Source organism: Leptonotus elevatus, chromosome 18 (genome assembly GCF_054856555.1).
Source record: "Leptonotus elevatus isolate MCC_2025b chromosome 18, RoL_Lele_1.0, whole genome shotgun sequence".
Classification (NCBI taxonomy): Eukaryota; Metazoa; Chordata; class Actinopteri; order Syngnathiformes; family Syngnathidae; genus Leptonotus; species Leptonotus elevatus.
The window spans coordinates 7,971,718-7,998,872 of record NC_141256.1 but is presented as its reverse complement, the minus strand read 5'-3'; the positions used below and the strand labels follow the sequence as shown (position 1 = coordinate 7,998,872).

The following is a 27,155-nucleotide window of genomic DNA, read 5'->3' as shown; positions in this document are numbered from 1 at the left end:
TAGCTAGGGGCGAAAGCCAAACTGTGGCAGGATTTTTACTTTCCGGACCTGGATTTGCCACCTCTGCCAGTGAACATCAGTCACACACTGATAACACAAATATTCCACTTGTTACTGATTAATGTGGATAAAATCGCACATTTGAAAAAGCAGCCCACTGTAGAATAAAAAGAAATAAAGCTTTGGCAACTTTATAGTTTTGTGCATTTTGTTAGTCAATAGAATCAATTTAGGTGATGTTCAAGCAACTTAATTTAGCTTTAAAACTATATACACAAAAAGTAGTGTAAATTTAGTTAATTTACATTTATGTTACTTAAAATGGTGGTTATCCCCCCAAAAAATCACATTAATATGTTCTATGCAGCCTAATATTCTGATTAATAGTGTGTTTGTGGAATTAATAAAGCAGGAAAATCCACCCGTTTTTATCCATCTCAGGGGGCGGCCATTTTGCCACTTGCTGTCGACTGAAAACTGATGACATCACAGTGGCCCAGGTAACGAGTACGACCAATCATGACTCAACTTCTGAATGTCACATGGCCAAACTCAGAAAGCAGGTCAGCCGTGATTGGCTGTTACCTGAGCCTTGCGCAACTGTGATGTCATTTTCAGTTGACAGCAAGTGGCAAAATGGCCCCCTCCTAAGACCGATTAGAAAGGAGTGGATTTTGCTGCTTGATTTGTATTCCACAGACGCAATATTAATTAGAATGTTGTGTTTAGGCCTATGTTACACACACACACACCCTTCCAGTTTAAAAATAACAACAATGCCCCCCACTGCATGCGCCTCGTAGGTTCAAGCTGAAGACGTCGTCATCATGGGTGAATGAGTGAACGTGCCTTGGCAGAGGCACCCTCCTCGTTGGGGCGGGTGGGGCCAGCCGTGCGGCAGGGCCTAATGAGAAGGGATGCCCCAGTAGCGGGGTTTGCGCCCGCTCTCTCGCTGTCACTGTGGCCTGTGCTGCCTGTCATTAGCCAGCCTCTATCAGGGTGCATTCCGGGAAACGGAGCCACAAGAGCGTCCACTTTCTGGCTTTTTTTATCCTGATTTGCTTCACTTCTCTGCGCTCCACTTTCACATTTATCACCATGTGTGACTTGTCAAGATTATATTTTAAATAATTTGTTTTCTGCATACAAAATACATTATTCATAAAAGAAAAATAATTTGGGTGTAATTTTGCCAATTTTGAGTAATCAAACCTGGAACAATCTAATCAATTTGGTAGAAGATGATTGTTGATTTACCATTTAATATTTTGATCAAATTGGATTTTTCATATGTTGGACTATGAAGTGATTTTCAGGAAGTACAATAAGTAAGTGATTCGAGTTTATTCAGGGCTAATGCTAATCGTGATTGTTATTCGTTTAGCATAGGCTAATTTTGTTCGTGTTTGGAACAATGAGTATTTATATTCACTGAATTCAACTCACGTTCAACCTTAGTAGACTGAATTTTTTTTAGGGGGGGTGGGGCGATTAATCGATAGGAGGCTCGATTTTCAAAAAAATCGTTAGTGACAGCACTAGTTTTATGCATATAAAAGATAAGGAACAATGAGTATATACATCCACTAAATTCAACTCCTGTTCAACCTTGGCAGACTTAAAAAATATATGTATATATATATATATATATATGTATATATATATATATATATATATATATGTATATATATATATATATATATATGTATATATATATATATATATATATGTATATATATATATATATATATATATATATATATATATGTATATATATATATATATATATATGTATATATATATATATGTATGTATATATGTATATATATATATATATGTATATATGTATATATATATATAAATAAAATAAAAAATATTTTTATAAATTTTTTGTTATTTTATATATATATATAATAATAAAAAATATTTATATATTTTTTAAATCGAGTCTCCTATCGATTATTCCATAGATTAATCTACTAACTGCCCCCCCCCCCCACATCCCCCCGAAAAAAAATTGTGGGGAGGGGGACTTGATTTTTTATTTTAAGAGGGTTTTTTTTTTTTTATTAATAAAAAAATAATTTTTGGGGTGACATTTTGCAAATTCTGAGTAATTAACCCTGGCATAATCTAATCAATTAGATAGAAGATGATTGTTAACATTTAGGATTATTCAAAACTTCTTTCACCAATCGACATTTTTTGTTAAGTGTGTGTGTGTGTGTCCTTGAGAAGAGAGCAGCGTTCAGGCTATATTTGTAAAAGCCGCTGTGTATGTGTATGTGTGCACAAAGTGAGCACTGTGCGTAAAAAGGAGCGGTGGTCACGCCAGCCTTACCCAAGTCTCGCTGTTTTTTTTCCCCCCTTCTTTTTTTTTACTACGAGCAGCACTGCCAAAGCCTGCTCACTTGTGAAGGGAACTTTTGAAGGCTTTCACGTGTGTTTAAATGTCTCTCTCCAGCTGTGGCTCCCGTCGTCCCCGAGTTGAACAGCGACATCGACACCAGCAACTTTGATGATTTTGAGGATGATAAAGGAGCCGCTGAGACCTTCCCGCCACCTAAAGCTTTTGTGGGTAACCAGCTTCCATTTGTTGGCTTCACCTACTTCAAGGAAGACCAGTAAGTGTTTTTTTCTTTTTTCTTTTATCATGACACCTGCTTGTTACCTTTTTTCAGTTTTCATGTAGTTCCCCCCACTGAAATGAGTCTGACATGTAGCAAAGGTAATGCAGGCCTCTGACAGGAGAAACTGAGGCCATGGCAGCTACCTTTTTTTTTTTTTTTTTTTTAAATAGAGCCTTCCAGATTTTACACACTGTACGCTTGTTCACTCTTCACACTGTGCTGCCTTGTTCTGACAGCCGGCCCAAAACTGCCCTCGTCTCTCACCATGAGCCTCCCAAAGCCTGTATGCTCTCAAAGTGCACGCGAGCGAAGAAAAAAAAAAAGTCAATTTTTGGTTTGAGGCTGTCTGAGTGCTGTTATTACTAGAAGTTGTTATTGTTGTTGTTCACCTGCAGTCTTGTCATTCTCAAGATGTGTTAACAGACAATAGCCGAAGTAACAATAGGGTATTTTTAAACATAAGTGTCAAAAAAGGATGTGCAGATGCTGGTAAAAAATATTCACCATCTGCCTTTTGTATCTGGAAACCATTTTTCCATCTTGCTAATACTATGTTGAAGGATCATGTAATAATTTCCAGATATAGTTGCTGACCATTAAACGTCTCTCATCATCATCATAATTAAAACCACTCCGGGAACATGAATGTCTAAGAGGCCTTAAAATATAAACATGTGGTTGTTTTATTTAGATGTAAAAACGACATGTTGCAAAAATGTGACTCTCTTTTCTCCCAGGCTTCTGAAAGCAAAGAAAAACATCTCCGAGCAGGATTGTGAGAACGAAAAGGAAAAATTAAAGGAAAAGGAACAGCGCTCTGACAACAAGAAAGAAGTAAGCATTCGCTCACCTGCAGTGTGAATTAATAGAGGCACGGTTGTAATATTCCTCTCTGGTTTGTTAGCAACTGCAGAAAAAACTGAATGAACTGGAGGAGCAGCTTGACCATGAAATGCAGGCCAAAGACGAGCTGGAACACAAGTTCCGGTACGAGTTGAGCTTCAAAAATAATAATGACATGACATTTTTTGACTCCGTATTCTGCTTTAAATAAACTGCTGTGTCTCCACAGAAATGCCACCAACCGTTTAGACAAGTTGGTCAAGGATTTAGACAACGAGGTGAGGGTGAACGCCATTGCAGCTATGCAGCAGTTTTTCCCCTTATCCTGAGTGTGTGTTCTTTGATCCGCCAATCAGATGAATAGCAAACAGCGCGTGGAGGCCTCGTTGAGGCAGATGGAGCGCGAGCGAGCGCTACTGCAGCACCAGAGTACCGAGAACCAGCGCAAAGTCGAGATTGAGACGGACAGGAAACGCGGCCTGGAAAATGAATGTGAGCGGCGGCAGGCCAGCCTTCATTCTGTGTGTTCTATCATTTTTGATGAATTGGTCTTGTACTTATGTCTTTACACACCAGTGAATAACTTGAAGGACCAGTTAGAGGATCTGAAGAAGAGGAACCACAATTCACAGATCTCCAATGAGAAGAACATCCAGCTGCAGAAACAGGTTAGGAAAAGGGGGCTAAGGGTGATGTCTGAATAAGCGAGTCTGTTGACAAATCGGTACAAAAATGAAAGAATTATTTTACCAACATTTTCTAAAAAGAAGAAACAACTTTTCCATGTCAGGGGCTGCCTCAATAAATCACTTTATGTATATTATATTATTATTGACATGTTTTTTTTTTTACACACCCTTAAAACTTGACCCTCAATTTTACTCAACAATTTGTTGAGTTGTTAGCAGGTTGGTCCAATTTTTGACCTAAATTGGGTTATTTTTGACCCAGCGGTGCACTGGATTTCCCAACACAACATTAAATTTATTTCAACTTCAGTACGCAACAAAGCTGTCCAAAAATTATGACTAACTTAAGCTCTTCATTCTGCCCAAATCCAAATTTCAACCCAACCTTGGGTAAAAGTAACCCAATCTGCTCAAAATCCAAAGCTACCCAGCCAGTTGATTAGGAAAACAGCCTAGCATTTCTTAATATGAATAAAAAAACTAAATTTAGTTTAATTGAGCCCTGATCACAGGGTTTCGGTGGGTCATTAAAAAATATTTAATTAAATGGACTTTGCCCAAATGTTTGCTACAATTATGCCTTAAATGACATTAAAGGGATACTTGACTCATTGGGCTTTTTTTTTTGCAGTAAAAAGTGAATACTTTGTCCAGAATGAATTTGATAACTTCATTATTTTTTATGTACAATTAATACTTTTAAAAACACATTTTCCACTAGCGGTCGAGTGAAGATGACATAACTTTTTTTGAGGAAGTAGGTAATGACCAGTTATGGCCAAAAAAACAGGTGAGCTATGATCGGTCGTTACCTACTTCCTCAGTACAGGTGATGTCATGTTTTTAAAGGTATTAATTGTACAAGAAAAATATAAAATGATCAAATTCATCCAGGACCAAATATTAACTTTTTACTGCTAAAAATGACTCAATGGGTCAAATATCACTTTAAAAAGTATTACATATGATGTCCAGAGGTATTACAATTTTTTAACACAATTGATGTTTTACAATAAAATTGCTCGAAATTTGAAAAGAAAAATGTACTGGTCATGTCACCAATGTCCAACATAAAACAGTAATGCCACCTAGTGGTGGACAAATTACCTTACACAAATCTATTTAATTGTTTAGTATATAGTTACTGAATCAATTAATAGAAACATAAAAGCACATTTGTATTTGGTAACCATATTTGTCCACTTTTATAATAATGAACAACAGTATGAAAACCTTGAAAACAATATTTTATTGTACATTCAGTACAGATATAAGGTGCGATTAATTGTGAGGTAACTATAGAAATCATGTGATTAACTATGATAAAAAAAATTAATCGACTGACATTCTATGCATAATACTGTATGTATGTGTGTGTGTGCAGTACGACGAAATTAGTTTTAAGCTGCATTAAAAAGCAATAAGCATTTCCCTTAAATATTTCCATATTTTTTTCAGCGAATAATGAATGATGTAGAGGTTCTAATTGTGCTCAATATGATCATTCATGTTAATCGTTCACACAATTTGCTTCTCATTGGCAGCTCGAGGAAGCAGCCGGGACACTTAAGGCGGAGCAGGAGGCGGCAGCGAGGCTAAAGAAGAGCCAGGCGGAGATGCAGAAACAGGCCCAGAACCTGGAGCTGAGCCTCGGGGAGGTGCAAGACAAGTGCAAGCAGCTGGAGGAGGCCAAGACGGAACTGGAGAGGCAGCTGACGACACTGCGGGCCGAGCTGGAGGCGGAGAAGAGGGAGCGCAGCATCAAGACGGAAGTCATCGCTGACCTCCAGGGTGAGCCCCTGGGTTCATGTCGGGGCTTTGGGCACGCAATCATTTCAATTATAAAGAATGCAATTATTTTTTAGAATGTCAAGCTTAAAGGGATACTTGACTCATTGAGCCATTTTCAGCAGTAAAAAGTTTATATTTTATCCAGAATTAATTTGATAACTTCATTATTTTTCTTGTACAATTAATACCTTTAAAAACAAATGTTTCCACTTGCTGTCGACTGAAGATGACATCACCTGTGCTGAGGAAGTAGGTAACGACAAATCATGGCTCAGTTTACTAACCACGCCCAGAAAGTAGGTGAGCCGTGATTGGTCGTTACCTACTTCCTCAGCACAGGTGATGTCATCTTCAGTCGACAGCAAGTGGAAACATTTGTTTTTAAAGGTATTAATTGTACATGAAAAATAATGAAGTTATCAAATTAATTCTGGGCAAAAAAAGTGAACTAGCTATCCCTTTAATCAAATGATCAAAAACACCTAATGGGTCACTTAATGTTTTATTTTTTTATACTAAGACATTAATGTTAACATCTGCTGCATGCACAACTTGGAGCTCTGACAGGCAATAAGACGTTAATTGTTTATTTGGAGTAAGTCTTTGGAAATTTGTAGGTCATTATGTGGAAACAGCTTGTGAAAATCCCAAAGCTGACGCTGCGCCAAACCTTCTTGTGTGATGCTGTTTGGAAACGTAATTTTGAACGCTCATTGGAGACATTGAATAACAAAGTGTGGCCTGTTTTGAATGACGCTTCCTTTTTTCCCCCTCGTATTGGTTTAAAAAAAAAAGTCGACATATGGGTGGAGATGGGTAAAAGTGGAAAATATAGGTCTCACCTTCGGATGTTAGGTTGTTTTCCATGTAGTTTCTACTCTTTTAAACAAATTTCCCCCCCTGGTTGTCATGTGTATAATACACTTGTATTCACCTGCCTCAGGACAAACATCTGGCATGAAAGAGGAGGTGAAAAAAATGAAGTCATGTCTCTCCATCGGCCAGATTGAAAAGAACCAACTTCAGGAGAAGCTCAACGACCTTGAAAAGGTTGATTTTTAAATTAGTTTTTACTCCTTATTTCAAATGTGTATTGAACATTACCCAATTATGGATAAAAAATGGAACGATCCACTTTATGGGTCAATTTGATCCAACTTTCTGGGTTGTTTTATACAAAATGACCCCATTTTTTGACCCAAGTAAAGGATTTGACCAATATTTATAAATTGTTTTACGCTGAAAGACCCATTTCTTGACTCTTGAAGTAGAGGATTGGTCCATTTTTGACCCAACTGTTTATAGAGTGAAGGTTTGAGAGAAATGATGCGCAAACTAAGAAGTTCTAGCCACTGAAGTGTACTTTGACCATTTAGGAAAAGAGCAACCAAGAGATCGAGCTGACGTTCAAGCTGAAGTCGCTCCAACAGAGTCTGGAGCAGGAGGAGGCCGAACACAAAGTTGCCAAAGCAAAGTTGGCCAACGAAAACCAAATTTACCAGTCCATTGAGGTGTCGAAATCTGCGGCCTTAAAAGGTGATTTACCGATTTACAATAAATGTGAGTGCAACAAAAATCTTTGCTCTTGGTCCAATTTTTCTATTTTGTCAATCAGAGATGGAGCGCACCCTTCAGGAGGAGCGTAATCTGAAGCATGAGGTGGAAGCCAAGCTGCTGCAGCTGAAAAAAGATCACTCCATGCTGGACTGCGATTATAAACAGGCACAGCACAAATTGGAGGAGCTGCAAGCGCAAAAGGGAAGAGTTTCTGAAGAGGTGTGTTTGGGGATATCATGTTTGTTTGTTTTTTTAATAACCACCAGTTGAATGTGTCTCATATTTAACACATTTATTTTTTATGTACTTAGCACCAATTTTTAATTGCATTTTCAATTCCTTGCAGAATTTGCATTGCTCACATAAACATTGCTTGTAAAGATTACGATTTGCTTTGTTTTGAATGATAGGTCCATAGAATGACTTCAACAAATTTCTGTAAGGATACGAGGCTACTGTATAAATATGTAATAATCTGTATATGTATATACTAGGGGTGTCAGGTGATTAAAATTTTTAATCATAATTAATCGCATGACTTCAATAAAATTAATCGCAAATTTTGTATCTGTTCTAGATGTACAATAAAATATTTGTATATATTATTATATATTAAGTTTTGATACTCTTGTTAACATAAAAGTGGTAAAAATAATGGTAAACTAATAGAAATATGGCTGCATCTTTTAGTCATAATAATTCATAAAATTGAGTTAAAATTAAAAAGGTGTACTGTAAAAAACAAGTGTGATATTGATTTGTGTTGGTCATTTTTCTGCCACTAGATGCCATAATTGCATTTGTAAGACATTGGTGACAGCTCTGCATTTTTCTTTTCATATTCCACATCTAATCTTTAGCATGAAGTAACTTGTAAAATTCAGCACATTTTTAAAATTGTAAAACACAACTCCACAAATGGAGTCTCCACAAATATATGGATTATCCATTTATTACTGCTAAATTTTGACGTGGACGTGTCTGCTACGGGCTTTCCAAGTCATTAATCGCGCGTTAAAAAAATTAGCGGCGTTAAAGGAACTTTAAATTAACTGAAAAATGAACGCACTCATTTTGACACCCCTTGAATATACATATAAAAATGTTCAAGTAATATAAAATATTAAAATGTATGCATATTTATTATATACATTGAATAAATAATGAAACCATTGTTTCTCTTATGCAAGAGTACATAAAAGTAAAAATAGTTGCCAAATATCGGCTGATTATTTTGGCCAATGTTTGAAGGGTCCTAATTGGCTGGCTGATTAATCTAGCTGTAAAAAGCCACAAAGCCCTGTATGGTAAATGGGGACCAAATTGAAATGCTACTTGTCAACTGAAAGATTTTTCCAGTGGACACTGTATTGGTATCATACTTAAAAGTTGAAATGATATGCAATTTATTCAAGGCAGGGCTTAGCTCCTTATCCCTAGTTTTAATGCAATGTCAAAGTCTAGCCTTATCAATACAAGTGTTCAGTTCCTAATGACCCTGCAGAATTCCTACAAATAGATCAACTTATTCAGGGTTACTACTGTGCTCATGCAGGTAAAGACCCTGAGCCTGCGTCTGGAGCAGGAGGCCCACAAGCGTAGTCTGGCCCAGAGCGACCTGAAGATGGAGAAACAGCAGGTGACCGTTCTGCACACCTCCGAGAAGCAGCTCAAACAGGAGCTCAACCAACTGCTGGAGATTAAGCAGGTCCTGGATAAACAAAACCAGGAGCTGCGCAGGTCAGCTAAACACACCAGCGTGCTGATCGGATTTAAGGAAATTGTTGTGGGCATGACAAGATTCATGGTGCCGTTACAGGGAGAAGCAAGAGTCGGAAGGTCTGCTGAAAGATTTAAAGGACCAGCTGGAGGCGGAGCAATATTTCACGGTAGAAATTCTCCTCTTTTGTCTGCGCGTTCTGCACACTACAATGCCCACCATGTTTGAAAGTCAGGATTGCTTAGTTAGCTAAATCATAGGAAATCCCGTCTCTGTGTTAGACCCTTTACAAGACGCAGATCCGCGAGTTGAAGGAGGAGTGTGATGAGAGGAACACCTTGTACAAAGAGGCTCAACAACATCTGGAGGAATACCAGGAGGAGAGGTAACACATTTAAAAATATTAAGACCAATTGAAAAAATAGAAACACTTTAATTATGTAATTTCCTTTTGGAATTTATTTTTTATATATATATATGTATATATATATATATATATATATATATATAATTGTAATTGAATTTTTATCAATTGCACAGCCTAATCACCAATGTCCAACATGAAACACAATGCTATCTAGTGGCAGAAAATGACCAACACAAATCTAAGACTCAATGTTCACTTCAAATAACTTTATGATTTACTTACTATAAAATTACCATATCAATGAACTAAAAGATAGAACCACATTTGTATTTGGTAACCACATTTGTCCACTTTTATGTTAAGCCAAACAAAATCTGAGTAAATCCTCTGCAGTGGTTTGGGCTATAGTATAACTACTGCAGTTTGACACATTGGTGAATCATGTGTTAAATACAATTTTATATATCAAAAGTTCTACATGTATTGGTACTCCGTATCGGAGTAAATACTCGTACTGGTATTTGTGCGGGGGAAAAAAGGGGTATTGAACATGCCTATTAAACAGATCTAGTGTTAACAGTGTGGTGTCTTGGTTGGTCTATCATTAATATAAACCACTGAAGTAGGTGATCTGGGGTTGCCATGGCAACCAGGCAGTTTTATAATTGCCTATAGATGCCACAAGCACTACATAACGCTCCTCAACTCACTTCAACATTGTTCCTTGGCATTAAGACGGCAGCAAGGCACTAAATGAAGACAGTATGAGAGCATGATGACTTGTGTTCCAAAACAATGAATAGGTGATAGGAGATTTTTAGCTATCTGTGAAAAGGCAATTACACAAAAATTACAAAAAATAAAATACAGTTTAATTGAATTTCCTTACTTGAACTGACACTTGAAATATCCATAATGCATCTTTATTTGACTTTTTTTTTTCTGTAAAAGAACAGCTATTTCCACCACTTCCAATTGATGAGTTCCGCCTTATTTAAACTTCCCGCCCGCAGGGAATCGCTGGCTTCCCAGCTGGAAGTCAGCCTGACCAAGGCAGACTCGGAGCAGTTGGCCCGCTCCATCGCCGAGGACCAGTTCTCTGATCTGGAGAAGGAGAAGATCATGAAGGAGCTGGAGATCAAAGACATGATGGCCAGACACAAACAGGAGCTTGGCGACAAGGAGGCCACCATCAACTCGGTGAGATGGCAACAAAAATATTCCCAATTTTGATTTGGGGTTTTCCATGGCCAGTAGTCACATTAAAGCTGACTTGTTGGAGCTCCTCAAGCCGATTTGTCTCCTTGACAGCTGGAAGAGTCCAATCGCACTCTGACCGTGGATGTGGCCAACCTTGCCAGCGAGAAGGAAGAACTCAACAACCAGCTGAAAGAACTGCAGCAACGTGAGTCCTCCAGAAAAAGAAAAAAAAAAACTCCATATTCTGTAAATAAACCTCTGAGGCTTTATATTGTGCTATTTCTGCAGAGCTCCAGGAAGCAAAGGATGAAGAGGAGACCATAAGCACTCTCACTGCGAACTTTGAAAATAAGTTGCAGAATGAAAGGACGCTCAAAATTCAGGTGTGTCTGTGTGTCACGCCGCCTACGCAGGGCTCCAAAGCGCTGACTCGTTTACATTCAAGTAAATTGTGTTGTCAGACATTATCATTGCTACTCCCAAAAATATATATTCGATTTCACTCTAAATGTTATTCACAGCAAAAGCAGGCTTCATTTACTGTGTTTATCTTAAATATGTCCTATTAAGATTCTATTAAAGTGCAGAGCTGAAGCGATACATCTTAACTTAATGCGAGTGCTGGTAATTGCCTTCTCCCGAATGAGATAACACGAAAAACACATCTTAAAAAAAGATGTAGGTTGGTGAACAAGGTACCCGTGCACATTATTTTGCATTTACCGTCGTCGTGGGAAATTGTCGCGTGTCACGCAGGCCGTCAACAAGCTCGCCGAGGTGATGAACCGAAGGGTGCCGGCGAGGGGAGGCCACCGAAGCACGGACACGGAGGTGCACAAGAAGGAGAAGGAGAACAGGAAGCTCCAACTGGAGCTCAGGTCGGAGAAGGACAAACTCAACAGCACCATCATCAAATACCAGCGAGAACTGTCGGAAATGCAGGCGGTGAGTACGCCCACGCAGAATATGCAGCCAAATTTATAAAGAGCAAAGCGGATTGTTTTTTTTAGAGAAACAAACAGATTTGGGGCGTTATTCAATATAAAAGTTTCCCAGTTGTACAATTTTTTGCTCTGAGAAAGTTGGTACATTTTCAGTACAACATTGTGCTCCATTGTGAATTATCAGAAGTCCTACCCGCGAGCGGACCATCCCGTTTTTCAGAGAGGCTGGAATGGATTAATGGCATTTCCATTCATTTCAATGGTGATAGATACTTTATACCAGGGGTCAGCGACCTTTACTGTCAAAAGAGCCATTTTAGGTCAAATAATTAACAAAATATCTGTCTGGAGCCGTTGTGATAAACTAAACAGTGTTAGTGTTAGTCGAATGTACTTTCACTTCACTTTCACTTTAAATATGCAGCATCCAATACTTTGAAATTCATTTTCTTATACCTTTCGTCTTGTTTTGGGATTTTCTTTATTTGTATTTATTAGACTTAGTTTTCGTACATTTTTAGACTTTTCTGCCTATCTGTCGAATTTCTGACATTTTTGGCAATTTTATAGACATATGGTCATTTTTTGCCTCTCTTTTTCCTTTTTTTTAATTATTTTTTATGGCTCTTTTTGGGCATTTTTTCTTCTTTTTTGCTACCAATTTTGTGGACGTTTTATGGTAATTTTGGGGAATTCTTTTATTGTTTTTAGAAAAAAACATTTTTTATTCAATACTCTGATATTTTTGGCAATTTCATGGACATTTTATGATAATTTTCTGCTTTTCCTCTTCCTTTTTGGACATTTTATGGTCACTTTTTGGACACTTTTAGGTCATTTACAAAACTTTTTCATCTACCTTTCACTCTTTTTCTGAAAACTTACAAATTTGGACTATTTTTATATTAATATAAATCATTCATTCATTTAAAGAATATTATCGGGAGTTCTTTTTTTTTGGACATTTCATGGTTACTTTTTGAACGTTTGACTTCTTGGGGGAAATTTCATATAGATTATATGATCATTTTCAGCTTTTTCTCTTCCTTTTGGACATTTTTAGGTATTTTCAAAAACTTTTTCATCTATCTTCCGTCTCTTTTTCTGAAAACAAAAAAATCTAAATCATTTATTCATTTAAAGAATATTATCGGGGAGTTCTTTTTGTTGTTGTTGACATTTTATAATTACGTTTTTGGACGTTTCCTGTCATTATAAAATGAATTTTCTGACTTTTGGGGGGACATTTTTTATAGATTTTATGGTAATTTTCTGCTTTTTCTTTTCCTTTTGGACATTTTTAGGTGTTTTCATCCATCTTCCGTCTCTCAATTAGGACTGTCATTTTTTGAATATTTAATTATTATTTTTTAATTCAAATTGTTAATTCATTGAAATAATATTTGATTAAAAAAAAGAAAGAAGAGAATTTTATATTAAAAAAACATTAGCGATCCACAGGGAGGAGAGAGACTAAAGAGCCACATGATGCTCCAGAACCCCTGCTTTATTCAGTTATCTATTTATCTTCATGGTAGCATGTTTGTTTGTGTCGTGTAGACGATCGCAGAGGAGAACCAGGGGCGTCAGGAGCTTCAGATGGTGCTAGCCAGCAAGGACAGCGACATCGAGCAGCTCCGCTGCCAGCTCACCTCCCTAAGCGTTCACTCTCTGGACTCCACCAGCATCAGCAGCGGCAACGACTTGGACGTGGGCGAAGGCTACCCAGGTAGCAACGAGCATTTGACTATCCATCACTTCTCGAAACTTTTCCGTTTCCTCTCTGTCCGCGTCATATTCTGCACCATCATCTGCGGTGTTTTTGACCTTTTTCCTCCCCCCTTCTTTATTCTTCCCCCCCTCGGGCGCAGTGCGCATTACTCACTCACACACCTCCGAATCAATGTCCTTCACCTACCAACGCACACACAAATCGGTGCGCATCGACACCCGGCCCGACCTCCGTTCGACGCGCTCTCTCTTTGACTCTGACTCTGAGGATGAAGAAGAAGATGAAAGTGAAGAGCGGGGCCAGCGTCCCCTGGCTCTCACTAACCAGCAGCCTGAGCCTGACCCTGCAGGTGACCCCTGCATGGTGGTACAAACCAAAGAGAGGCTTGAACATTAAACAACTACTGCTAATTGATTTAAATTAAAAAACAAAAAAACTTGACCACGGCATGATGTCAGCTAATCCCGCTACTCTGTTTACTCTGATTCTGCTGTGTGTTAATACGCTTGATGTCCACTGATGCGTACTCACAGCTTGACTTGCGACCTTGTTTTGTTCACATTCCACCTCAAAAGATGCACGTGGTTTGTTATGTACAAATCATGGACAAAAGTCTTGGCATATATTGAGGTAAATTCAATGAACCACAAGAAAAATATTACATAAAATGTTGAATTTGTGTTGTTTTAGATTCCAGACTTGAGGGTTGGCTTTCACTCCCTACCAAGCACACAAAACGGTTCGGCTGGGACAAAAAGGTAACTTCATCACATTTGATGAATTTCCTTTTTATTCTTATTTTATTTCAAACCAAATTTGACATTTGTTTTCCTGCAACAGTTTGTAGTGGTTAGCAGTAAGAAGATTCTGTTCTACAACAGCGAGCAGGATCGAGAACTGGCCAACCCTTTCATGATCTTGGACATAGAGTGAGTTCATTTCTATTTTGACTTTTAGATTTCAAAAAAAAAAATGCATGCACGGATTACTAGGAACGTAACGATGTCCAATTGTCACGATAAGATAATTGATCTCGATATTGTGGGGAGACATATAGCTCAAATAGTACAGGTAACATTAACCTCAATGTACATAAACAACCTACAATCATTAATAACACTTAATATTGAGGCACTTATGAATGCACACATTGTGAATTCAGTAAATTTGTAGAGGAACTCAAATGTGCTACATTCCCCTTCATCTTGCGATTAGCGTGGGTCTTAAACGTAGGTGGCCAAAACATGCTAAATTAAAGTTAAACTGCACCAATAAACTAACCACCAGACGGTGCTGTAACTGCACAAATGGAAAACTTTTTTAAGAGATGTGCTGCTTTTAACTCATTAACTCATTTTCTATTTTAAATGTTTTAAGTGTCCCAAAGTCGTATTTATATATATTTTTTAAATGCTATAGCATACAGAAGGCTTTGATGCAGCCTCTCAACTGCAGAAAATGGTTGAAGAAATGGTAGTTATTACAAACATGGCCAGCAGGTGGCAGCAGAGCAAAAGAGATCAACCAGGGCCATGTTCAAAAGAAAAACTCATTTACCCACAGTTCTAAATAGATTTGTGAACAATGATGAAACGTAGCTATATTTTAATGCTAATTGCTGCAAAACGGAAACAGATAGAAATGTACTTCTTTTTTTTCCTGATGAAAGAAGAGACTCTAATTTTTCTTTTGGTAGGTTTTTAGAGCAATAGAACACAACATTATGTGGGCCTTGCAAAATCAGTCAAAATTCAGTAAAACAGCTAGGAGGACATGGAATATGCAAGGCCTATTATAGATAAAAACATTTAGACATGAAATGTTTGTGGCATAATTGCCTTTTACTTAATGTGGTCCAAAGTTCAAATCTCGCTTTAACATGAAGGTTTTGGAACAAACCGATGATCCTGATTATCCCTGCTTTAAATTTGAGCATGGCTAAAACCTTGTGCTATTAGAGATTTTACAAGAACACGTTCTGACTGAGCTAAACGATTTGCCCTAAGCTACCTCCAACACGCCGGACCACGAATTATTCAAATTTAATAGGGAATAGGATCCGGAAAAAGCTGGTGATTCATAGGTTGAAAATGACTATAACATTCACATCCTGATTTGACATTTGCAGTCTTATATTGCAACAGAATTATTAAAAAATAAAAAGGTCTTTATAGCAGATAATTAAATCTGACAAAAAATAAACTTTCCACTGTCAACTATCCCACTGCAGTTATTATTCCGGTTTTCAACTCTTTCTCTCTTATTGCCCGACACAGCAAACTCTTTCATGTCCGACCCGTCACTCAGACTGATGTGTACCGTGCAGACGCTGTAGAAATCCCACGGATATTTCAGGTAAGGCAATAATGCAATATGAATAAAACATTTTTTTCCCCCCTTTGTCTCCTGTTGCTTTTTTTATGTGCTCCACCTCACAAAAAGTGACCCGTGAATATGTGGTGGATTACACATCAAATTTTAAAGGGAAAGTCTAACTACTGTATTCTGGTTAATATTATGTCAGTGGAATATAAGATAAGCAGCAAAATGCAGCAGTTTTTAATCACGATCAGAAGGCAGCCATTTTTTTCAAATGCTGTCACGTGAAAATGACATCACAGTTAGGTCTTAGGTAACACAACCAATCACAGTTCAGCTTCAGAAAACAGGTGAGCTGTGATTGGTCGTTGCCTGAACGCTGAGTGACTGTGATGTCATCATCAGTCGACAGGAAGTGGCAAAATGGCCGCCCTTTGAGATGGATAAAAATGGCTGGATTTTGCTTCATAACTTATATTCCTATTACAAATGTAATATTGATCAGAATGTCATGTTTAGACTAGTGAGGTCACATATATCATATTATTGTCAAGAAATGTTTAAGGTTCCACTTTAAAGCCAGTACTTAATTACAAAGTTACATTGCCAACTACTGGCTAGGTATGCTTACTACGTCATTTTTCGTAGCGTTTGAGGCCAATTCCGATATTTGTCCAAATCAAATCCCAATCACCGATTAATCGGCCCATTGATTAAGAATGTAATGTAATGAATAAGGCGCTAATGGTGTCATCACATCCACTTCTTCCAGATCCTGTACGCCAACGAGGGCGAGAGCAAGCGCGATCAGGACGTCGTCATGGAGACCACGCCCTTCGGCGAGCGCCCCTCCCACATCAGCCACAAGGGACACGAGTTCATCCTCACGCTCTATCACTTCCCGTCCAGCTGCGAGGCCTGCACCCGGCCACTCTGGCACGTATTTAAGCCGCCGCCGGCCCTCGAGTGCCGCCGCTGCCACACCAAGTGCCACAAGGACCACCTGGACAGGAAGGAGGAGGTCATTGTGCCCTGCAAGGGTCAGTATACAACTATCACCTTATTTATTTTTAGTCAGGGTGTCCAAATTAGTGCGTTCATTTTGAGTTAATTTAAAGTTCCTTTAATGCCACTAATTCTTTTTTTAACGTGCGATTAATGACCATCCCTTACTTGGAAAGCCTGTACTGGGGAAATCCAGTCGCACCGCAGCATACACGTCCACGTCGAAATTTAGCAGTAATACATTTAATAATAATGCATATGTTTGTGGAGACGGGTCAAGTTGTATTTTACAATTTAGAAAATGTGTAGAATTTCATGTTAAAGTAGATTCGATTTTAATATGAAAAGAAAAATGCACCTGAGCTGTCACCAATGTCTTACAAATGCAATTATGCCATCTAGTGGCAGAAAAATGACCAACACAAATCAATATCACACTTTTTACAGTACGGTGTAAGTCAGTAAGTGTATGAAAACATTTTATTGTACATTTAGAACAGATAGAAAATGTATAGAGCTGTCAAATGATAATTTAAAAAAAATCAGATTAATCACATTTTAGAGTTTTGATTAACTCTTTGACTGCCAGACGTTTTCAGAAAAGGGATGCCGTCAGTGCCAGCCGATTTAAGCATTTTGACTGATTTTCAAGGTCCACAGAAAATGTTCTGTTTGGACTATGGAAACACACGTACTACCAAATGAAAGATTGGACTTTCATCTTTCATCAGAAAAAAAGAGTTTGTTTCTACCTTATTCCGTTCTTTAGTAATCAACAATAGAAAATGGTTAGTTTGACCCAATTTCGCCTGTGTTGGACCAAAATACGGAGAAATCAAGCTTTTAGTGAAACGATATTATTTCATGCATTCTAGTGAATTTGACACTTCTTTTTGTCCATGAATGATGCCACAAACACCCAAATAGTGCTTTACTTCTATAAAACACTACCACCAAGAATGAAAAAGTGTTTTTTGATAGCAAAATACGTTTATTTACATTCAACAGTGTAACAATTTGACAACAATTTGGCAAACTATTTACAAATGTGTGCAACTGTGGTGCTATTTACAAATATGTGGATGTTTCAACGACAGTTTTTCTTTTTGTAACACTCTCCTGCGTGCAAAGAGACGTAACAGCATTTGCACAACAGATTGCCTCTTCGCGTGTGCCACTTTCTTGCAGGCCGTTTTTTTCCGGGGAATAGCAAGTATATACTGCAGTGTGTCATCAAGTCTAATATCAGGATCATGCTACGGTTACGTTACGGTGGTGTTACGTCTCGCTTCCTCGCGTCCTTCAGTTGCTATACCGAGTGGTAGATGTTCTGATCCATTTTATCCACTCCATTCATGGTGGCATCGTAGTCCAGAAACAGTGTCTTCTCCGTGATCAGACTGTACCCGCTCCTCCGATGAATATGCATTGGACTCGGGGTACTCTTCATTGTCCGATCGAATGTCCGCTTGTGCAGCTCCGCGTTTTCCGGCCTTAGCAGCGCTAGCCGCGCTAGGCCGGTGAGGCTTACTACGTGATCGTAAACACGTCCAGGCTTCCAACTTTGGCGTCAAACTCGGAGTCGTCGTCGTCATCATCATCATCATCAATCTGCATTGGTCGATGCCAACTCTCCATCGCCCGATCGAATGTCCGCTTGTGCAGAAGTACCCGGCCGGCTATTGTGCGCGTTTTCCGGCCTTAGCAGCGCTAGCCGCGCTAAGCCGGTGAGGCTTACTACGTGATAGTAACAGGCCAAAGCTTCCAACTTTGGCGTAGAGCTCGGAGTCATCATCATCGTTGACATCAATGCGCTTTTTAGTATTGATTGATGCTTTCCGTCTTTGAAAAAAATGCTCAAGCTGAGCTGCTTGTAACCGGTTGCTTGGTCAAGCCATTGTGGCTTGGATCAGCCATTGTCTCCTCAACACTCTAGCTCCGCCTCACGTCTTCTACTGACGCCCACGGTGGGCGGCCCATCCAACCTTGTGCAAAGAGAGTCATCGCTGCCCTCTAGGGGCCAAAACGAGTCTTTGACTAATCAGATCTGCCTGATACTTTCAGCACAGCTGCCCAAGGCTTTCCTGCACCCGTTTTTGAAAAAAAAAAAAAAAAACATAGGGGACGTCTTTTAACGTCCTCGGCGCCCTTCCCTAGGTTTATGCTAAACGTTTTATAACGTTTATGGCAGTCAAAGAGTTAATCACGATAAATCACTTCATTAAAAAGGCTTTTTTTGTGATTAATTAGTTAACGCTTTAACTTTGACAGCACTAAAATTAACAGAGTTAACTATTGAAGTCATGCGATTAATTACGATTAAAAGTGGAACCCCTCATTTTTATAGCTATTTAATATTTGTATTTTTTGCTTGTAAACAGTGAACTACGACATGTCCACCGCCAAAGAGCTGCTTTTGCTGACCGGCAGCCGGGAGGAGCAGCAGCGGTGGGTCAGCCACCTCCTCAAGCGCATCCCCAGGAAGCACCCGCAGCCCGCCGCCCCGGCCCATGTACCCGAGGCACCGGCGCGATCCTCCCCCCGCGGTTCGCCCTCCCCGTCACCAAGAGGCTCGCCGCAGATTTCGCCACACCGCGGGGCCATGAGAGTCTCGTCCTCCAGACAGCAGCAGCCGTCCAGGAAGGCCAGGTGAGGATTCCGACACTTTACTGATGCATTTAGTCTTCATTCATGACCGCACCGGGGATCCTCGGCTTACGATGGTAAGCAACCGCATAAAAAAATTATCCACACTTTGCACTCCCCAGTAGTGACATTTAAAACAATACAGAATTCACAATTATATATGTTGGGCTATTCGTGGATCAAGTAGAGAAAATGGCGCCGATCAAATGTACACATCAGGGGTAAAAAGAGCAAAGACGATTGGTCATTTTAAATCACTAAAACTCAAAATATTGAATAGATGTTGATGAACGTGATTTTATTAGTGAACTTCAGGTGGCCTAACACAGCAACGTGGGGGACCCAGGCAAGCGGGCCGCCATTAATGTCGCAGCAGACATTTCAAGGTGACACCCAGTTACCGTCGTACTGAATGTTTTCTTTTATATTCATGGCCTATAAGTGTTTTCATACAAATATGTAAATTTATTTGGACTTTTCAACTAAAATAGTGGAGGTTATACAAAAACCCAGGACCGAAGACCTCCTGTATACAAATATTTTTTGGGTTGCTTTGTATTACTGCAATTTCTTACATTTTTTTGTAATCAATTATTTTTACAGTCATCCCTTCGCCATTCGTCAGAGTTCGTAACGCAAATAGCACAAATTTGCAATCAATTCTTATGTTATTAGTTTAAAGTTAGCTGAAACTATGATCCAAAATCACTTGAATATCATTTTATTATAATTATTCTTCGAGCAGAATTGATTTTGAAAAAATTTACTATTTTACTATTAGCGTTGCTTTGTTGTTTTTTTGTTGTTTTTGTTTTGTTTTTTAAGTTTTAGATAGCATAAATACTCTCGTTTAAAAAAATAAATAAAATACTGTACAATTATTAAAACTAAAAACCTTTACTCGGGCACTTACTGTATCAAATGTTGAGCAGCTAGCTATTAGCAGCCGATTAGCTGTTAGCTTGCGCCGCTGCCAAGAGCCATTCAGACATTTCCCTGCATCGACTTGAGAAGTTTACCAGCCTGCTTTTTCTAATGCCAAGCCCATAAGGAGCCTCACCTGCCTGCCTGACATCAACTAGAATCACGCTGTTGATAGCTGTTAAGCCTGTCCGCAATTAGCCAGTAGCCAGCGCTAGCTAGTCGTCTAACATGGCACTTCAGCATCAGCAGAGAGAGCCTAAAAATTCACAGTTAGTTTTTCAGCGAATAACTCATCAAAAAAAGTACATGTTGAATCAGTGTGGGTTCCTTTTTTAATAATCCTATTTGCTCCGTATGCTCATAAATGCCCAGCTTGAATGGGAGCAAATCTGACTTTTTCAGCTGCGGATATTTCACATGAAGCCAGTCTGTCTTTATTTCTACTGTTAGCCGCACGCTAACTGGCTCTCGCCTCTCAGCAGCGGCCCCATGCTACGCATCATCCTCCACTGACCTCTTCACCCACCATTCTAACGTTTCCCATGCTTGGGGAGACTGTAAGTAGCTGAGCTAGCCTAGCACGCCCCCGCCCGCTGGCCCCGCACGCAGCAACGCCGATGAATGAACCCCCTAATCGTTCCACTCACCGCTCTGTCCCCCCCCCCGATTTATTATCACCCCTCGCTCCGTTGAACTTCCTACTTACCGTTTCAGATTGCTTGATTTTGACCTGAAAGACTTGAGGTGGTCGTTGGACGACACCGACAGTGATGATGATATTTTCTTCTGAAAGAAGTGACAAAGGGGGGACGGAGGGTAACTTGACCCTCTGCATGGTTGCATCTCGACCACAAGCGCGGCCTTGAGTGTTTCTGACAATTGCAGTGAATTGACGAAAACAAAACAATTTGTTGTTTTTACTTGAGTGAAATATTGGAGATGAAATGTTACATTTGTCCAAGTGGACAATCATTTCATTATTTATAGATTTTTTTTTTTAGTTAATTGTGTGGATATTGTGTGGGCGTGCGCCATTTGTCAGCGGTTCCTGCATGCGCGTGTGTTTCTGTTTTTCTTTTCATATCATTTCTTGTGTTTCTTCCCTCCAGTTAACCCGGGCTCAGCGAAGGGATTCTTCCTTGCGGATGATTGACAGCAGTGCGCCAACACGAAAGCAGAAAAGTTTTTCTCAGAACTTTTTTTAATACGAGGAACAATAGCGCCAATTTTTTTATTATGCCAACTTCAAATTGACATTATGAACAAAAATGGACTTTCACATTTGTGTTTGACGTGCAAGGGGTGTGTGCATTGTGTATATAAAATGAAGAGGGCTTTTTTTGTAGAAGATCTAGCACATGTGGATTGTAATTTTTTTTTTTTTAATGAGCATATGTAATATTCATTATCAGCACGGGCTTGTCTGGAAATAGTTTACAAAACAAAATTGCACATTAATATTGGGTCACCAGATTCGTTTTGTCACATTAGACAGTTGTTTTTAAATGGAAACTCAAGCAATCCCGTTTTTTTTTCAATGGTCAAATAAAATTACACATCCATCCATTTTCTGTAGCGTTTGTTCTTATTTGGGTGCGTGAACTGGGGGTCTATGGGTATGGGTATGTATGGAGATGTTGATACAATGAGAGGAAACGAAGAAATAAGTAAATCTTGATTTTTCATGAATTCTGTACCCCACACGACAGCTATTTTTTTTTTTTTCAGTGAGTATTTGACCAGAATAGTTTCATGTCCCTCCAAGGTTCTGGTGGAATGAGTGTGCTTACATGAATCTTTCAGAAGCGCCTAAAGCCAACTGGCACTCATCATACATAATGTAATAGCTCATCATGTTGCCCATCTGCTAAAAATTGTACTTCACACTGCACAACGAATATATTTTCGATCAGCGCGTGAATCATTAGGTTGAATGACCACCAAACTTTTTAACCTGGAACGGAACTTGTCAGGTTGAAGACAATCCAACGCATCTATCCACTTTCTATAGCACTTTTTCTAATCAGGGTCATGGTTGAGTGCGAGTCTAACCCAGCTGACTTCAACCTCAGTGAACCTCCAGTTTGTTCCGATTTCATGGAACGCGCATCATAAAAAATGCAGTAATTGTTTAAAGTCACATTTTAACTGCCACACAAGTGTAAGAACATGAACGGCGCTTTTAAGCGCATTTAAGATTTTAACCTGCATTTACACCGACGAGCAGCTGATTCCATTTGTGTGCAGCACAACAGCTAAATGCTGCTTCACCATGTTTACTTTGAATTCTGGGCTCCCTGAGATTCAAACCCAGAACTTTTTGACTGCGAGCCACCACTACTGCACTCCGTTGATTGTCGTACGTCATAGCATCAAATGCAATAATGTCGAATGCCCCGTTGCGTTCATCCAAGTCACATGATCAACTGCGACTGTGTCCGTCCTTGACTGCAGTGAGTGGCTTGTTTGCATAATAAGTAATGATTACATTGGGACGAGCTCCCTGAATGACTCGGTGGTTTTGCAGATCCTGCAGCCACACTCATCCACCTTCCAGCATCAGCACAACAGTAAGTTGGATTCTAGTTTCTTATCAGTGCATTAAGGCAGTGATTCATAACTGGTGAAGAGATCTGATATGCACTGGAAATCCAATTAAATTAAATTGGTGTGAAATTATTTCTGTACTCTAAATACTGGTTATGTATTTCTGTCTAATTTGTCACCAGTGACATATAGTGACAGGCAGTATAATTACATACTCTTACACAAAGGGGCAGAAGGAACAATTAACCTGGTTATCCAATATCCATCCACCTGCAGCCGTTTGTACAACAGAATGCATTGAACCCCCAGTGTATCGCGGTCTTTGGTGTAGTACCACGTTTTGCCACAGCAGGCAGCTCTGAGGCCTGACTGGAATAGATGCAACACAAATGACAGCAAGAACAAGAGGATGCAATTTATATTGCCATACTCCACCACATTTTTCTGTTTTAATATTCGTTCTGACCGAGCAGAATCAATATTTGCTGGTGTTATGTGTATTATTTTATGTCATTTTTGTATGTGTTGATGCCAGGTTTGGGGAATCTAGGTACGGGAAGTCAAAACCCTGCCACATATTGGCTTTAGCCACAGGTGCTTCTACTTAACTGGTAAACGAGCTTATAGAAGCACCTGTTGAGTGGCAGCACCTGAGGCTAAAGTCAAACTATTTCAAGGTTTGTTCCCTCTGGACCTGGATTCCCCCACCCTGGTTGATGCAGCGTGCGTGTTAAAATAGCAACTGTTTGAAGGTGTATATGAATGATAATTTCTGTCAGCCCTTCTATGGTGTTTTTCGAATTATATGTTAGCATTAAGCTAGCGGACTTTGGTTGGACAAAATTATATGGTTGAGAACAAACACGAATGCTTTTGAGAGTCGCCAGCCAATCACAGAGCAAATATATGCAGAGTATATATAGTTGACAAAATATAGTAGATATACTTTTGTGATATTTTCATTCAGTGACATGCCTTGGCTCATGTCAAGCCCGTATCCCACTGAGTTCGCTCAGGGTTGCAACATTTCCTAAACGTTCTCTAAACACTTTTAATAGCTTCTTTTTTTTTTTTTTGTCGCAAGGAAGCATTTTAAAAATGTTCTTGTGACGAGATAAAACATTAAAACTCTAGGCGAACATTGAACGAACCCTGACGGGAACAATCGCAAACATTTAGCCCTCAGTGGGATACTAGCTTAATACTTTTTTTCTTCTTCTCCCCTAGTAATGAAGGTGTTTGGTGCAGTTGTCTTCTTCTTGGCCTATTTCAGCCATGCTACTTTAGCGTGCCCGGCACTTTGCAAATGCTACCCAAGAAGAGCAGAGGTGGTCTGCAATGACGTTCCCCTGACGGCATTCCCCTCCGAGGGTCTCCCCAAAAACACCAGCATCCTCACCATCCAGTTTACCAACATCACGTCCATCTCCGAGCAGGATCTCAATGCAACGCCCCAGCTGAAACAGCTCCACCTGTTCAGCAACCACCTCAGGAACCTTTCCTCGCACCTCCTCAGGGGTGTGCCTCACCTCACCACTTTGGACCTCACCGGCAACAAGTTGAACCACTTGCCTGCGGATGTCTTCAGCCACGCCTCGCTTCAAATCCTGGTGCTCAAAAACAACCTGATTGAGAAAACCGATGCCGCGTGGCTTCCCGATAATTCCAACCTGACTTGGTTGGACTCCTCTGGAAATCGATTGACAAACGTCTCGGCAGATTTTCTCAAAAAAATGCCACACCTGGAAAACCTTGACCTCTCCAATAACCGTCTGGTGAAGATCTTTGCAAATTCTCTGGACTCACTCACCAAACTTGATCGCCTGAATCTGCGCAACAACAAACTGGACAGTCTGGATGACTCTTTACTCGATAGCACCCGGAACCTCACCTACTTGTTCCTCTCCAGGAACAAGCTCAGTCGTGTTCCCCAGAGCATTTTTAAGGAGCTCACTCAGCTCAAACATCTCAGTCTGGACGACAACCAGCTTAGCAGCATCCCTCCAGGACTGCTCGACCATTTGAAGGCTCTGGAGGACGAAGGGTTGGACCTGACCGCCAACCCGTGGGTGTGCGATGGGAAGTTGGAGTACCTCCTCGGGTGGCTCCAGAAGAACCAGAAGAAAGCCTTCCTTCCGGAGACCATCACTTGTTCCGGTCCTCAGTCTCTCAAGAGTCGCTCGGTTATGTCACTCACAGAGACTGAACTAAAAATTTGAGTAAAGAATTCTTTAAAAAGCTCGTCTTTTTCTCATGAGTTACAGTTTACATACCGACAGATTGATATTGCTCATGCAAGTTAACGTAGCTACAGCTGGGTTTAGCAAATGGGGCTAGTAGATGGAGGCAAGAAAAACTACGCAGAAACACTTTGAAAACCCAGCTTTCTGTTATTTAGAGGAGCTACTGAACCACTGCTAAGCTAATAGCTATTTCGAGTAGCAACACGAAATGAACAGATACATAGAAAAAAAACAATAGTAACTAATTTTTGTTAAGTTACAAGTTTCTTCCTACCTCTACTAACCACTTTGCTAGACTCCAAAAACTATACAGTTCTCTTGGCTTCTGAAAGTTCTCTGTTTTGTTTTTTTACTTCAGCAACGTAAACCACACAGAAAACATTATCTCCGATTTTCTGTCAAACTTTACAACCGTTGTCATACTTAAGCTAGCAAGCAGATGCGGCAACATAGATCAATAAAACTGCTCGGATTACTTTTCCTGGTCATATTTTGTGAGACCGCGTGTTACTTGGCAGAATTCCAAAGCCCATTTACTCTCGCAGTGCTTTCTCGGGCCCCGCTACCTCTCACAGCAGAGAATGGATCGAGAGATCCATCTGAAATATTACCTAGAATAGACATATACCTTTTATATTATTTCAAAATCCTTATTGCAAGGACTACATTACATCTTTATTCATACACACTTTGAATCAGTTGAAACACTCGATATAAAATTCTGGTTGGATATTTGGTGTTTCTTGCTTTGTATGCTCAGACGTTTATGACAGAATGTGTCAAACACTTGCTTCCCAGTTAGCTACTAGAAATAGTATCATGTAGATTTAATATTTGAAATGTGTTGAGTTGAGAAGGTACTGTGTTGTGGTACAGTGATAATAGGGCAAATGTCATCTCAGCTGCTAAGCTAACAGGCTAATGCATGCATTGTTTTGAGCATAACTTCTTGCTCGTAAAATAGATTAACAACTCTGGATTATAATGACATGTATATGAATGACCCAGCACTTTTTGTTAGATCTGGTGGGTTAACCAGCGAGAAATGATCAAATCCACTTTGAATGCAGTCGCCAAAGAGTAACTAACAAGCTCAGCTAACAAACAACAACAATGGAGGAGAACAAAGGTCTCCTGTATTTACTTCATGCGATTGCTGGTGAGGAAACATTTATTCAAGATAAGACTGGCGCGGAAAGAAAACAGACCGCTGTGGCAAAGCGGCGACAAGGTAAGCTAACACTAGCATATGTTATTGTTTTCATTTCTGTATCCTCAAATGTTTCTTTAGTTTATCAGACCCTTCTCCTTCCCAGGGTAGAAGACGATGACGTGGTGATATACGCTTGGTGAACAAAGGGAACCGACTGCCAGCAAGTATCGGATTAAGCTCCGCAGTGCTTGAGAGAGGTCCAGTCAATGGAAGCTCTGCAGCCGTGCCCCCAACACCTGCTTTTCAAACCATTTTTGGTCTTTTTCTAAAAATAATGCCCTCTAAAATCTCCTCAGGGCCGTTACTGGATGACACCGAAACTCTCCATGTTGAAGGGTAAATTTCCACTGCGGTTTTGAGTCATTTCCAAACCACAGCTCAATTCAAGCAATAAATATGAGCTACATATACTTCATTACCAACATTAGTTCTTTTTTTGGCAATGTAGATGCGATTAAAGATGCATGAAAATAGGAAGTATATTATTTAAGCGCTCCCTAGTTCATTGAATGTCAGTCCCCTTGAATTCTGCTTTTTACGGCTACAGAAAGTGACAACTGTATGTTGGTTTTATGATGTACGTAGCATTGATATATATTGTGAGATAATAATTTAAAAAAAAATGTGTTTACTGTTAACATAGAGGGATCGGTAGGCTATACTTACACTGTGTAAAATTTTTGTATTATCATTACTCTTGTTTTCTCTCACTATGTTGTATATGTTAAATGCTGTAAAACATGTATAAGGTTGTTGGGGGGGGGGGGAGGTGCTGTACTCTCAAC

At 39.5% G+C, this 27,155-nt stretch overlaps 2 protein-coding genes across 7 annotated transcripts in view; both read left to right on the top strand.

Annotated features, from left to right (window-relative positions):
• Window positions 1–21,933, top strand: part of LOC147158440 (rho-associated protein kinase 2-like) — a 32,993-nt gene extending 11,060 nt beyond the window's left edge. Inside the window, exons 9-33 of one of the 5 annotated variants that reach the window (XM_086060817.1) lie at window positions 2,465–2,624; window positions 3,368–3,464; window positions 3,535–3,617; window positions 3,703–3,751; window positions 3,830–3,965; window positions 4,050–4,141; window positions 5,707–5,953; window positions 6,897–7,003; window positions 7,330–7,489; window positions 7,569–7,729; window positions 9,066–9,250; window positions 9,330–9,399; window positions 9,512–9,615; window positions 10,611–10,797; window positions 10,909–11,002; window positions 11,086–11,180; window positions 11,554–11,742; window positions 13,302–13,470; window positions 13,613–13,822; window positions 14,164–14,231; window positions 14,314–14,402; window positions 15,750–15,828; window positions 16,565–16,832; window positions 19,179–19,446; window positions 21,477–21,933. In XM_086060817.1, the coding sequence (XP_085916943.1) occupies window positions 2,465–2,624; window positions 3,368–3,464; window positions 3,535–3,617; window positions 3,703–3,751; window positions 3,830–3,965; window positions 4,050–4,141; window positions 5,707–5,953; window positions 6,897–7,003; window positions 7,330–7,489; window positions 7,569–7,729; window positions 9,066–9,250; window positions 9,330–9,399; window positions 9,512–9,615; window positions 10,611–10,797; window positions 10,909–11,002; window positions 11,086–11,180; window positions 11,554–11,742; window positions 13,302–13,470; window positions 13,613–13,822; window positions 14,164–14,231; window positions 14,314–14,402; window positions 15,750–15,828; window positions 16,565–16,832; window positions 19,179–19,446; window positions 21,477–21,480 (3,371 nt within the window). In that variant the 3' untranslated portion in view covers window positions 21,481–21,933. Of the gene's footprint in view, window positions 1–2,464; window positions 2,625–3,367; window positions 3,465–3,534; window positions 3,618–3,702; window positions 3,752–3,829; window positions 3,966–4,049; window positions 4,142–5,706; window positions 5,954–6,896; window positions 7,004–7,329; window positions 7,490–7,568; window positions 7,730–9,065; window positions 9,251–9,329; window positions 9,400–9,511; window positions 9,616–10,610; window positions 10,798–10,908; window positions 11,003–11,085; window positions 11,181–11,553; window positions 11,743–13,301; window positions 13,471–13,612; window positions 13,823–14,163; window positions 14,232–14,313; window positions 14,403–15,749; window positions 15,829–16,564; window positions 16,833–19,178; window positions 19,451–21,081; window positions 21,354–21,476 lie in introns of those variants that run through there. The other 4 variants (XM_086060820.1, XM_086060818.1, XM_086060822.1 and 1 more) reach the window with 4 other exon arrangements.
• An 869-nt stretch (window positions 21,934–22,802) lies between these two features.
• Window positions 22,803–25,632, top strand: LOC147158439 (uncharacterized). 2 transcript variants are annotated; one of them, XM_086061884.1, is made up of 2 exons: window positions 22,803–22,937; window positions 24,142–25,632. In XM_086061884.1, the coding sequence occupies exon 2, from the start codon at window positions 24,144–24,146 to the stop codon at window positions 25,131–25,133; it is 990 nt and encodes a 329-aa protein (XP_085918010.1). In that variant the 5' UTR covers window positions 22,803–22,937; window positions 24,142–24,143; the 3' UTR covers window positions 25,134–25,632. The 2 variants fall into 2 exon arrangements, with proteins under 2 accessions (XP_085918010.1, XP_085918011.1); XM_086061885.1 differs by having other exon boundaries at window positions 22,860–22,929.
• Window positions 25,633–27,155: the final 1,523 nt, after the last annotated feature.